The sequence below is a fragment of the Formica exsecta genome, unplaced genomic scaffold (assembly GCF_003651465.1).
Source record: "Formica exsecta isolate Colony F162 unplaced genomic scaffold, ASM365146v1 scaffold222, whole genome shotgun sequence".
In the NCBI taxonomy this organism is placed as follows: domain Eukaryota; kingdom Metazoa; phylum Arthropoda; class Insecta; order Hymenoptera; family Formicidae; genus Formica; species Formica exsecta.
Window position 1 is genome coordinate 1,180,713 of NW_021849518.1, and position 12,905 is coordinate 1,193,617.

Genomic DNA, 12,905 nt, shown 5'->3' on the forward strand with positions numbered 1-12,905 from the left:
TCTATGACCTTTCCCGACTGGAGTCATCAAAGGTCCCTTCAGACCAATTTTATTCCTATTAACAGAGTCGATGGCTGCTTGTGGTATACCAAACTTGCCATCGGGACCCTTTACCGGTGTCACATCAACTGATTCCCATTCTATCGGTACCTATTGTTTTAGATTCAAATTTTTATAAAAGATAAAAAATAAAAATACCTATATGTTGAGCCTAAACATTAATACTTAGTTTATATCAGATCTAGATGAAACATTAAGTGTGTATACGTATATTAAAAGACATTATAAATTGGGTAATCATGTTATGCAATTCAAGCTGTCTTATTACTGCAAATAGAGCAGTGTTGCAAAGATGCTTTCAAGAGATAGTTTTTCTCAATTTTGGGGATTTTTAGAGTAGAAGATATAAATACATATAACAATTATTATTATTATTCTAAATATTCCAAATACAGTGACAAAAATTGATTCTTTTAAACTATAAAAAATATACAATGCACAAAATTCATAGACAATTTATGATTCACTAAAGATTACAGCGACAAATATATTAAATCATATTCTACAATTGGATTTACTTAGAAAATTTAAACAAATGTCTCAATGCAGTAAGTTGGATCACTTTATAAAGTGCAAATTGCAATTATTCCATAATTAAACATAAAATAGCAGCGTAAGGAGAGTGATAAAACACAGATATATCTCACCTTGGCAGCATCGAAGATCTTCTGCACCGCAGCAGAGATCTCGGGTCCAATGCCGTCTCCGGGGATGAGAGTGCATTTATGTACCTGGCTGCTATAGAGCCGCGCACCGGTGAGCTTCGAAGAGATCTGTTAGCATCGACATACCGTTAAAAGCGATGTTTGAAATACATAGGATTTCGATGAGTCCAACTTTGCGCGCGTCACGAAGGAAAATGATCTTGTGTCGATCTGAACAATCGTGGAGACGATCTTAAAATGAATAAACTCGCCGAAATTATATCGATTAGAATCTCCGGTTGCGCGGCGGAGAGGAGAGGATAGTCAAGGCGGAAAACAGGGAGGCTGTTACGGAATTAGAACATTGAGCTATATCGCGAAGTGGAAGCTATAGAGACGAAGATAGATATGTAGAGAAGAGAGAGAGTGAGAGAGAGAGAGAGAGACAGAGGAAATGGAGTTAGAGCAAAAGCGAGACGGAAGATTTACGGTACGATCCGCGAGGAGTTCTAACCTTGCTCGGAGCTGGAAGGACGTGTAGAGGCGGGCGGGATGGTTACGCACGACGACAGTTCCTTGAATAATTTCGCGGACGACGTGACTCACGGCTCGCCTACTTACTGCTGTACGAATCCACTGGGCTGCCATTGCCGGCGAGTGAAAGATGCGAAAAAAAATATTTATGGCTCGCGCTCGTCTCTCGCGATTCGCTCTGTGATCCACACGGAGACGAAGGACGGAGGTCGCGCAGCGCGCAGTCGCAAGGAGCAAGGATCACGTCAAGAGGAACGAGCACAATGATTGGTCCAACTTGCAACGATATCTTCTGCTCTGCTTCTGCTATGACGACGACAATTCGGGATATGTTCGAAAATCCTGCACGTGCGGTAGAATAGTATTGAATTGACCAATTAGGATAAAGAAATCTTTGATAATCGAATAACATCCCTAGTTCTGAAACTGGCCAATCATAGCTATTTTTCTAAAGAATGGAATGGCTGTGTGATTGGCCAGTATAGTATTTAGTAAGTATAAAGTAAATCGGTGTAAAATAGAGCTGAGCTGAGCCTCTAAACTCTAAAGCCCTAAAGTGTGGTGATATTCGGTGCGTGATTGCGACTATCAATTTCTTGCGACGGCCATTTTATACGACGCTCGGTGTACACTCGATGTACATACTTTTAACAACTAGTTTGTAAGATTGTGTTTAGAGTATTTACGAAAACCGGCTTTCGACAATGATAAAAGCGGAAGAGTGAGTACAATATTATCCGGATTAATCGCGTAGAGTAAGATTTCTCGTTAATCCATCTGAGAAATCGTGTGTGTATATGTATGTGTGTGCAAATGCAAGATGCAATGTATCCGCGACATCAATTTTGACGCAAATGTTGTGAAGATGAAAACATATTTCTGTATATCTCCTCTTTAATATTTTTCAGTACTATAATTGTGCTGCTATTGACATAAATAAATCGCAAAGTTCTATCTTGGCCTTCATCTTTTATTCACTAATACTTTCTCATGTCTCTCTCATATGTGTGTCTTGTTTTCTTATATTTATTTAGTGTCGTTTACATTTATGTGTATGTGTGTGTGTGTATGTATATGTGACAAAATTTATTTGATATATTACGATAAATTGGTTTATATACATACGCGCACACATATACATATACGCATATACACATATATAATTACTTTGTCATATGTGATTGTAGCAGTCAACCACAGAATAATGATGACAGAGACAGAAGCAGAGAGCGTGACCGTAATCGAAGGTCAGACAGACCAAATCGTATAAACTCAGCCAGCCGTGATCGCAGCAGAGAGAGAAATGATCGCAGTGGCAGGAAAGCTTCTGACAGACGGATTTATGTGTCAAACATTCCTTATGATTTTCGCTGGCAAGATCTGAAAGATTTGTTTAGAAACGAGGTTGGCAAGGTAGCGCATGTAGAACTTTTTACAGATGAAAACGATAAGCCTAGAGGGTGTGGGATAGTAGAATTTGAAGATTCAGATTCGGTGAAAATAGCAGTAGATAAAATGCATCGATATGACATTAAAGGGAGAAAGCTTGTTGTCAAAGAAGTAAGTAGAAATATTTTCTAATATTTTAATAATATAAATCAATTTCACATTAATTTATCTGATTTTATAGTAATGTTTAGTTTAATTGTAATTATTGTACTAAGTATATTTTTTTATTTTTTGCAGGATTTTGATGTAGAACGCGATAAATATGGTCGTTTAGCCACTGGTCGTAACAATGATAGAAATCGAGATGACAGATTCCGAGATCCTCCTAGGCCACAAGGAGGTGGAAGGCAAAATATGTCTGCACCTAGTGGCGGTGGCGGTGGCGGTAGTAGCGGCGGGGGTGGTGGTGGCGGCGGTGGCGGAGGCGGCGGCGGTGACAATAAATTCGGAAACACCTATGGTCTTAGTACACAATTCTTAGAGTCACTAGGTATCAATGGTCCTTTGGTTACGAGGGTTTTTGTCGCTAATGTTAGTATAGCATGAGTATATATTTTAAGAAGCATAATAATAATAATACATTGAGGAAATATGCGTTCTATTTATTTATTCAGTTGGATTATAAAGTCGATGAGAAGAAGCTGCTTGAAGTTTTTAAATTGGCGGGAAAAGTATTGCATGTTGAATTGGGGAAAGACAAAGACGGTAAATCAAGAGGTTTTGGAGTTGTCGAATACGATCATCCAGTGGAATCGGTTCAAGCCATCTCGATGCTTCACAATCAACAGTTGTATGACAGACGTATGACCGTTAGACTCGACAGAGCTAATGAACCTGACATGCCACCCAAATTGCCGGAAGGTACTTGCATATTCATCAGTTTTTTAATATATAATATGTGCTCAGTGTTTATATATAAATTAATTTATTTTGTAATTCAGGTTTGAAGGGAATTGGCATGGGACTTGGAGCTGGGGGTAATAGATTGTTGGATGTAGCTAGAAACATTCCCAATGTTCAAGCAAACAATCCACCAGTGGTAAATCCGATTTCGGCTCCTGTATTAGCAGCAGGAGCTTTTGGCGCTGGTTTAAACAACGTCGTACCTGCGCAATTAGGTGAGTCATATTTTCATAGACGAATTAAAATTTCGCTCTTGAATGTGAAGTAAAGATTGCATCTGTTTACAGCATCAGCATTGTCAAATACGAATGCTGCAGCTCTTCAAGCTAGTCTTGCCGGCGCCGGTCTGGGTGCCAATCTTACTACTAGTTCGTTGTTGAATTCGTCACTGACGAATGAATTGGCATCAAATCTAAACAATTTCGGCGGTGGCGTAGGTAGTTTGAGCGGTCTGCAGGCATCTTTGGCTGGTGGACAAGGAAACAATTCGTTTACTCCTCGTGGTTTATCAAAGTTGGACAATGACATAGGATTCGGCGGTAACAACGCCTTCGGCGGTTCCAATTTTGGTGGCAGTAGCAGGGATTTCGATGGTGGATTTAGTAGAGGAGATGGCGATCGTGTTTCCGGCGGTGGTGGCGGTGGTTTTTCCGGGAATCAAGGCCAAAGTGGTGCCGGCAACCGACAAAACTCCAATGGTTCACGACCAATGTCAGACACCATCCTTATAGGCAATGTATGTACTTTACATATCATTGTATCCTTTCTTTCAGTTTTCTTTGCGATTTAATATCTAATTTTTCTTGTTACACAGTTACCTCCAAACACCACATGGCAAATGCTACGTGATAAATTTCAAGATGTCGGAGAAGTAAAATTTGCAGAAATGAGAGGTGCTGACATGGGCATGGTACGATTCGCATCTGAATGGGATGCTGAGCGTGCTGTGAGTATCCTTTTTCAAACCGATATGGATATTTGGACATTTTCTTAAAGAAAAATATTTGATTGAGCATTGGTCATTCTTGTATTCTTAATTTTATACCTTTTATTAACTATATGAGATCTATATTAACTATATGAATTATTAACTATGAGATCCAAAATAGAAAACAAGAGGAGATGGTCAGCTAATGATTGTCTATGTGCTAATCATATATAATTACTTAAAAAAAGATAACGTTTGTGTTATATGAACGAGTTTTCCTTAATAATGGTATTTAGCTATGATGAATCGATCACGTATCGATGGCAGGACGATTGATGTGCGTATATACTAAAAGATCAAGAGGTAGTCTCGACGGATTCAAGGTAACGTTGACAGAAAAGATCATATCGCCGAATTTTCGATGCTTAACCATAACTTATTGACGCAGCGTAAGGAAGCTGGGTGTTTGTGTGTCGTCTGCAGGATTGTTCCACTCCTGATGACAATACTAGAAATTCATTCTAGTTATCTGGCAGAGAACTTAGGACAGTGAATGCGAAGTATCTGTCTTCAGAAGATCAACAAGTTGTGTTTATGTGATGGCTACTCAACGTTGAAACGGTCGTGTCGACTACTGATGATCACCTTCGCATCCCCTCTCTTTACCGTCTCAACTTTTCGATTCTACATTGTTTATCACCAAATTATCGTTCCTTTTTACAATTCTTTATTCTAATTAAAGGAAGTCTTTACTCTAACTGTTCACTTCTTAAATCAGTTTTTTCTAGCGATCGTGACTATAGTTGCTTAGGCTTAGGTTTCATGATGATCTTACTGTAAATCAGTAGGTTTCTTTTCAGTGTGTAGGTTATTTACAGTTACTATTTACAGGTTATTTACAGTAATTAGCGAATCTATAGTCTGTAAGTCTTTACTTCTTAGTTATCATGACGAGAGATCGATCGGTTCTCCATCGTTCCGATCTAAAGTGACGCTTTGCTCGCTTCACAGCTGGATTCACACCAAGCAGGGGATAGAAATCGAAAGGATAATCTTTCGATCATAAAAATGCACTTTTAGCGCTATAAAATCGTTATTCACTCGAACAGATAAGATTTTCGGCTTGCGAGATATCATAGATACACTCGTTTACAATCTTATTTTATGCAGATCGTGGATTATGTGTTGGATTTTCATCGCATTGTTCGTACTTTCTAATACATAACGAAAGTCATATCGTGATGTTTGACAGGGGACAGCGCTTCGTCGCCACGATTTCTGCGAGATCATACTATTATTATTATTATTCTGTTTCTTTTTTTTTTTTTTTTTTTTTTTTTTTTTTTTTTTTTCCTTTTTTTTAAAGATTTCGTGCATTCGAGCCTTCGAAAGAGCATTTTTAAGAAAACTCAGCACCAAGTCTGTGCAAAATTTCCGCTATTTGAACGTTTTCATTAACCAAAAAGCGAATAACTATACGTTGCACAACAAAAATACGAATACTGCTCGTTTTGACAAACACTAACTTCGAGGATTCACTAACTAACTATATAGAGCTCTCTGTTGTAGAGATATTCCTTTTCTACTTTATCAATAATTCTATTTAGATCTACATTTAATTTTAAACATGCTATAGATAAATTTCGGTTTATATGTTTAAACTGATCTTGCCCACATACATAGAGAAAAGTGCTTTATAGAGAATTAGATAAAATTATTCTTTAGGTAAAATTTATATATATATACATACTTTCTCGTGCACACTTTCTCGACAAAGAATAATTACGAAGACAAGACTCTTTGGGTTAAATCGAAACGATTGTGCAAACACGGTAGAAAACTATTCGACAATATATCTTTGTACTGTCGTAAATCTCATCGTCTGAATATCAAATACGGTATACGTAGATATGTATATTGGCAAGATCGCAGAACGTAAGGGGATGTCAGGGAATGCTAATAATATTTGCATTTTATGAGAATTCTAGCATGTTGAGCCAGGGCACAAAAGTGTCGCCGAGATGTTTCCATAAATGTGTGTATCGACGCTATTTCAGAGATTTCATCGTTGATTCATATATCCTACATCGCTGCAAATAATTTTCGCTGCAAGATTTTTCCGATCAATTGTCAAATGTTTGTATCCATGCTTTTCATAATTTTAACAAGATACAATTAATATAAATATACTCATATTTTGTAATATAATTATAAAATATTATCATATCGTGCGTAAATAAAAAATGCACGCTCTTCGCGTAACTTATTGCTCTCTTCTTAACGGGCTTCCAATTTTGCAGTAACGTAATTCTGAGATGAAGGTTCTACAGCGTGTACCGATAAAATTGAATTTATCGACGAACATTCTCTCTGTTTACACGTGAAAACGATCTTTTATTCGCTCTTACGATAATTAAAGGTAAATTCTGGCGGTTGAGTCGTGTTGGTACGCACGCGTGTGAGTGCCTGTACTCGCTCGGTTAGACGGTATGTAGCGACGTTGTTTGGAGAGCTTCTTACAAATTAGCCGTGAATATTCATGTGAGGAAAGTGGAGTAAAACCGCAGGGCACGTACTATCTTTGCGGAAAACATTTCGAGGGGATATTTCTACCCTCCGGAAGACAGTAGAACAGGAAAAAGGTGTTGTCGGTTGGTCAGGTTGTCTCTAACTATCTGGTAAGGTAAAGTATCGTGGATCATGCCGTTTGATGTGTATCTAAATATGTATATAAATATATATTTTTAATATAGTTAAATGTGTATATAAATATATATTTTAATCTAAATTATATTTTCATCTAAATCAATGGAGATACATGTATACTTCGATCACAGGAAATCGATTAACATGCGTGAATCTTAATTTTATTATAGAATCTAATTTATAGACAACGAAAAATTATCACACTTTTGTCATGAATAAAGGGAGAAATATATAGCTTTTCTGTTCAAAGATTTTTGTTGTTTTTTTTTGTACCACATTCTTGCTACTGTTGCATCGCTGTAAACGATTTAACGACCTAAGTACAGCATATGGGAAATTTCCTATAGTCCATGTTTTAGGAAGATCCCCTCTCGATTCACATTCGCTTCGAGACTTCGGCGAACGAACATTGGATGCCTTTATAACACTGGATAATTAAATTCGGCTAAATTGTTTAGCGTTTTATGCATCGTAGCATGTTTACCAAAAAGTAAATTGAGCTTCTAAAGATGTCAAATGATGTTGGCTTTTTAAGCTTTTTGAATATTCAGTATGTACATGGAAGAAATTTGAATTGCTTTTAATACAATGGACGGAATTGTATTTTTAAACGTTTGCGGGATGTTATTTTTTGGTAAACATAATTCCTCTCTCTCGCCATGTAGATCTCGAGGAACATTCTGTGCATTGTATAACCACTCTTGTATAACCACAATCTCAGTGATTGAATAAAATCCAAATCCGTTTTCACTACAAAAAAAAACATTGGTCGTTGTGTTTTATTTCTGTGCTGTTGTATGAATTTTTATTATAATTTTTTTAAACGGTGTCACTCTCTTGTGTCGGTTCGGATGAATCTTGTGAAAGTGAGTTTAGTACGTGTTTAAATGTAACGCATTTAAAAAAAACAACTAGCGTTCTATAAACGCGTTGCATTTAAACAGATACGAGTCCATTCGTTTATTAACACGTCTTTAAATACAGATCGCTCTCCTGATTATCTTCCGCATATTGGGACATCAATAATCTGCGCAGTGGGAAAAAAATGCTCGTTCACACATCGCAGGTGAGATACTTTTTCAGAAAATTTTCTTCCCCGATTTTCCAAAGACATTCCGAGAATAAGAAGAGAGAGAGAGAGAGACGATTGACGGTTATCTGCCCCTGATTAGCAACAAGCTTATCTGTTGCATCATTAAAGATGTTTATTAGATAATTTAAAAGCGAAGCTCGCCGGAATCCATCCGTATGTGATGTTACAAATAATGTTCTTCATCTCCAATAGCTTTTAATGATATTTTTACTATGCGGATAAAAATGAGCTGGATTGATGAATTTTAATAGAAGGGTGACCGAGAAAGGGATGATTAATATGGGATGTGTGATTTTCATCGCTTCTCCAACGTGGTGCGGGTGATTCTGTGTGTAGAACTGTAGAATTATGGACGACGACATCTCTTCTACGCGTATCGATGATTTGTATTTATTCCAATGTATAGTTTTTTGTTACAATCTCTGTCGGTCTGTATCGCATACGGGACTTTGTATCTTTCCAGAGTTTAAACAATAATCCTATGGTAAGTGTGTGTTCCTAAACTTCTCAGACATTCCAGCTGCGATTGATGATAGACCCACTGGCATTTTTTTAATGACCGAATCGTCCTCTCCATCGGCGTTTAAATTAAATTCCCATGTGTTCGAGGAGAGATGTGGTATTGTCCCTTTTTTGTTGTCATTGACACGTTAGTTAGGAGGCTCTGATACATGATACAAGAGTTGTCCTATACCTTCGCAATAATAGGTCCGCCGATTTCAGAGGCCAGGAAGTATTTGCTATCTCGCCATTGTGTAATATATTTATCGTAGTAAGATAAATTTAATATCTTTATAAGAGCATTATAAGAGAAGCATTTTTCCTTCTCATAAGATAGAGTGACACAATATGTATACAAATTATCATATAAGGAATACTTTTATTACATTGGGACATATAAATACAACGTGGATATCATTAATTATTTCCACAGGTCACGATCGAGAGATATCTGTCCCAACGTGACAAGTCAGGTAAGTTTTAACAGCCGACAAACAGTCACCTCACGCAAATATGTTATTCTTCCAGGAAAGCTATCGCGAGCGACGTCGAATCTTGCGGGACGGTAAGTTGTATAGAATAAAAAAAGCGAATCACCGAAATCGTATTTTTACACTTATATTTTTTTTACTTCGTCCATTTTTACATTATAAAATAGCTTTCGATATATGTGTTAAGTGTAAAGATACCATCTTTGTAGGGAATCGTAATGCGGCGTCCTAATGTAGCATGACAATGGTAAAGTCAATAAATCGGACGCGGTGTAAATGTGTCAGTAATAAGATAAACGATTTGAATGCAACATGTAAAACCTATATAAAATCGCGTAATATATATGAACCATTTCGTATAAATTTGTCTTTATAGTATAAACAACCGCGTTCGCGTTTAATAAAAGAGTATTTAAGTAACATCGTTTAATACCTCGAAAGCAAAAGGCACCTTGAACATCACACGCTCGTTTATATGTATTATATATAATTATGTAGCGACGTGTCTCTCTCTATATAGTCTATATATGTGTATGGATTATCACATTTTTGAAATAAAAGCGAATAAAAACTCGTTGCTTATGCGAATGAATCGTCAATTCCGATTGCTGTCATTAGCCCTGGGGATATTACTGGATTAACAAAATCTCAAACAACTCGTGTGATATGCTTGGCGTGCTGAAACGGAAAATATAAACGCAACATACGGCGATTTTATGTCTCGTATTCATTTCTATATACATAAAGTAGCATATATAAATGTAGAATTGCATTATTCATCATTTATCAGAAAACTTTTATTACAAATCCATGTTTTTCTTTTCATTTGTTTATACACAGCAAGGTAAAAAGTCATTTTTCTAAGATTACACACTCTTGAATTCAGCGTATATTTATCATTATCGCTAAGCAATCATCAACGTGGTATGTATATATAATATGGCTCGCGCGGGGTTTATGTATAAGGGACAGGCCTTTAATTAGCCGACTTCATAATAATAAAATCACAATATTCAATATCCCCACATTCAATATCACCGCGTTTCAATGCCGATGAATACTTTTAACTTATTCACAAAGATTTAGTCTTTCCTAACGTTGCACACTCAATACCAAAGAGATCTATCCAAATATATCATCTCTCGACATATCCACCTAATTCACTAATCTCCACCTAACGAGAATAATGGCAAACAAGAAATTGTTAAAAAAGCATATAGACGATCGATTCTATTTCAATGAAAATATCGTCGCACTCGAACACAGTTTTAAATGACGAATACAATAAGATATTTAATTGATATAACCTCAAAGTTCATCAAGAAAGTTATGAATCCACAGATTTCTATACATATAGAAGTCTGTGTATGAATCAGAATAAATATAAATGACGATTAAATTGTGTTTTGCATCAAGTGTTTTAATTTTTCTTTTTGCAAAAGTATTTCAAAATATCAAATATTATAGTCATATTAAAATGATGTATACAATATTTTACTTTATTGGACGATACTTTTTAATAGCGAAACGCACACGCATAAACACAAATTTTTTATTGTCTTTAGAAACTTTTGTACTTCATGTTTTTTTTTTTTTTTTTTGAATAAATTAATTATCAAGTGCAAAGAAAAGGATTCCAATTGTAAAATATAAGCAAAAATGCCACGCCAATTCTTTTGAGAAAATCTTATTGCGAAACATGTTTTATATCGAAGGAAATAATTAAGAGATCTTTTTGGGATCATGTGTGCTTCATAGTACATCCCATTCTGTTGATTAAAAGAATTGTGCTTTACGAGAACAATCTTTTACCTTTATTCCGATATGGACTAATATAAAAAGGCGAGTCTCAATGTCAGAATAAATGAATTGCCAACCGTATTCGTCAACACCTGAATTATCACTTCTAATCTCTACCAAATTCTTTCATCGAATTTTCTTATAATCAGTCAATTAGAATGAGATGCCCGCCGTAGTATCTCGATATCGACGGTGTCGCGTCCTGCGCATGTGCGTATTCGCTTATATTTGTGTCTTCTTGATATTGCTAGTGCATTGCGACAAAAGGGCGAAGGTGTTGGGGTATTCTACTAATGTTTTGCGTCTTTCTGACCACTCGCGCGGCAAGACAAGCGAGCTTGGTGTATTTCAGGGGATAAATTGAGTCGTAAAGCTCCTTATCGCACAATAACATTTCAAATGTTTTGCCGTCGTTGTTCACGGCGTCAAGATGCGCGCCGGCATCGAGTAGGTCGATCGATAAGACCGGTCGCCAAGGACGCAACAGCGCAGTCAGATGAAGAGCCGTGTTCCCGTCATTGTCCTTGGCAGTTACATCTGCACCTACTCTCAGCAGAGCTTTGGTCAAATGAGGAGACGGAAATTTACACGTGGGATACCTGCCAACCAGGGCACCGTCCTCGCTGTGACTTAATTGCAGTGCGTCGCGACCCTGAAAGAAAACGTAACACACAAAATCGGAGGCATAGATATCAAAGGTTTTATTTTCCCAATTCTTATTCGATAATCATTATTAGCAATCGCTCACCTGCTTGCCTTTGGCATTTATTCGGACCAACTTATACAGCTCCTTATGTAAAGCGATGAATTCTTCACTATCCTTCTCCCCGGTCTCGCGTGTTAACAGACACGCCAAATGCAGGGTGATTACTAGGACCCTATTCAAGAACGTTAGATCGCGTTCGCATGCCAAATCGCTCATTTTGTCCAACATTTGCTTTCCTTTCGCCACTTCGTTAACCTGCGAATAATTTTTTACAGAATAACGGTAAACGTCGACGCAGATCGGGCCATATTTGCAGACGACAACGTCGTTTTCGTACTTACAGCTTTCTCGAAGACTCTCAAAAGATCTTCTCTCTTCACCGGTGGTACTCTGCGACCTCTGGTTGTCTGTCTGCCTTCTTCGCCCACCATGAAGCTAAAGAGTTCGGTGAAACTGAATAGAGAGCTCTGCGTCATGGGGTTTAACGGTTCCAGCATGCTCTGCTGCATATCGAGAGCGTAGTTCCACAGCTCGATACAACGACGAAATTTACCCGCATCCGCGTAAACCGCCCCGCGATATCTGATGTAGTAACTTGTGTCCGGATGAGCCGGTCCTAATATCCGTTCTCTAATCACCAGTGCCTGCATGCGCATCTCATCTGGATCCGCCAACAAATCGTCCAAGGCCTCGGCTTCGACTACCTCTCGGGCATAATCGTAAGCGGCTACAAGGGGTGGAAATTCAGGTTTTGATATCATCGGGCCGTCTCCCCGATATCTGAGAGAAAATAGTGCAAAAGATACGACATTAATTTTTTTATTTATTTATTTATTTTTTTTTTTTTAAAGTAAGAAAGAAGATTAAACTTATATTCGTGTTATATTTTTGAAAAGTATCTTTAAAATTATACTATATAAAAATGTCTAACATAAGGTATGCGGCTTCTGAGATAATCTATGGAGATGTTAGATATGTACCTCTCGTCCATGGCTCGTTTCCAGAACTGCAGAGCACCTATCATGTCCCTTTTCTTGTCCACATACGTTGCCCCGAGTAGCTCTAGCGCATCGATGCGTTCTTTCCTGCT

At 37.3% G+C, this 12,905-nt stretch overlaps 3 protein-coding genes across 8 annotated transcripts in view; 1 reads left to right on the top strand and 2 right to left on the bottom strand.

Moving 5' to 3' along the window:
• The window catches only part of LOC115235472 (probable isocitrate dehydrogenase [NAD] subunit alpha, mitochondrial), a 3,976-nt gene extending 2,495 nt beyond the window's left edge, over positions 1–1,481 (bottom strand). The window contains exons 1-3 of the mRNA XM_029807293.1: positions 1,326–1,481; positions 708–833; positions 9–150 (exon numbers count right to left, since the gene is read on the bottom strand). Of these exons, the coding sequence (XP_029663153.1) occupies positions 9–150; positions 708–833; positions 1,326–1,352 (295 nt within the window). The 5' untranslated portion in view covers positions 1,353–1,481. The remainder of the gene's footprint in view (positions 1–8; positions 151–707; positions 834–1,325) is intronic.
• A 286-nt stretch (positions 1,482–1,767) lies between these two features.
• On the top strand, positions 1,768–9,897 carry LOC115235471 (myelin expression factor 2). 4 transcript variants are annotated; one of them, XM_029807291.1, is made up of 9 exons: positions 1,768–1,959; positions 2,426–2,798; positions 2,925–3,218; positions 3,302–3,548; positions 3,629–3,805; positions 3,878–4,326; positions 4,405–4,540; positions 4,815–4,901; positions 9,252–9,897. In XM_029807291.1, exons 1-8 carry the CDS (start codon positions 1,943–1,945, stop codon positions 4,868–4,870), a joined length of 1,749 nt encoding a protein of 582 aa, XP_029663151.1. In that variant the 5' UTR covers positions 1,768–1,942; the 3' UTR covers positions 4,871–4,901; positions 9,252–9,897. The 4 variants fall into 4 exon arrangements, with proteins under 4 accessions (XP_029663151.1, XP_029663149.1, XP_029663150.1 ...); XM_029807289.1 differs by lacking the exon at positions 9,252–9,897 and adding an exon at positions 4,967–5,296; XM_029807290.1 differs by lacking the exon at positions 9,252–9,897 and adding an exon at positions 5,002–5,296.
• Positions 7,476–12,905, bottom strand: part of LOC115235469 (protein fem-1 homolog CG6966) — a 30,725-nt gene continuing 25,295 nt past the window's right edge. For 2 of the 3 annotated variants that reach the window (XM_029807287.1, XM_029807286.1), the window contains exons 6-9: positions 12,796–12,905; positions 12,157–12,595; positions 11,858–12,070; positions 7,476–11,761 (exon numbers count right to left, since the gene is read on the bottom strand). In XM_029807287.1, the coding sequence (XP_029663147.1) occupies positions 11,357–11,761; positions 11,858–12,070; positions 12,157–12,595; positions 12,796–12,905 (1,167 nt within the window). In that variant the 3' untranslated portion in view covers positions 7,476–11,356. The remainder of the gene's footprint in view (positions 11,762–11,857; positions 12,071–12,156; positions 12,596–12,795) is intronic. The other variant, XM_029807285.1, reaches the window with a different exon arrangement.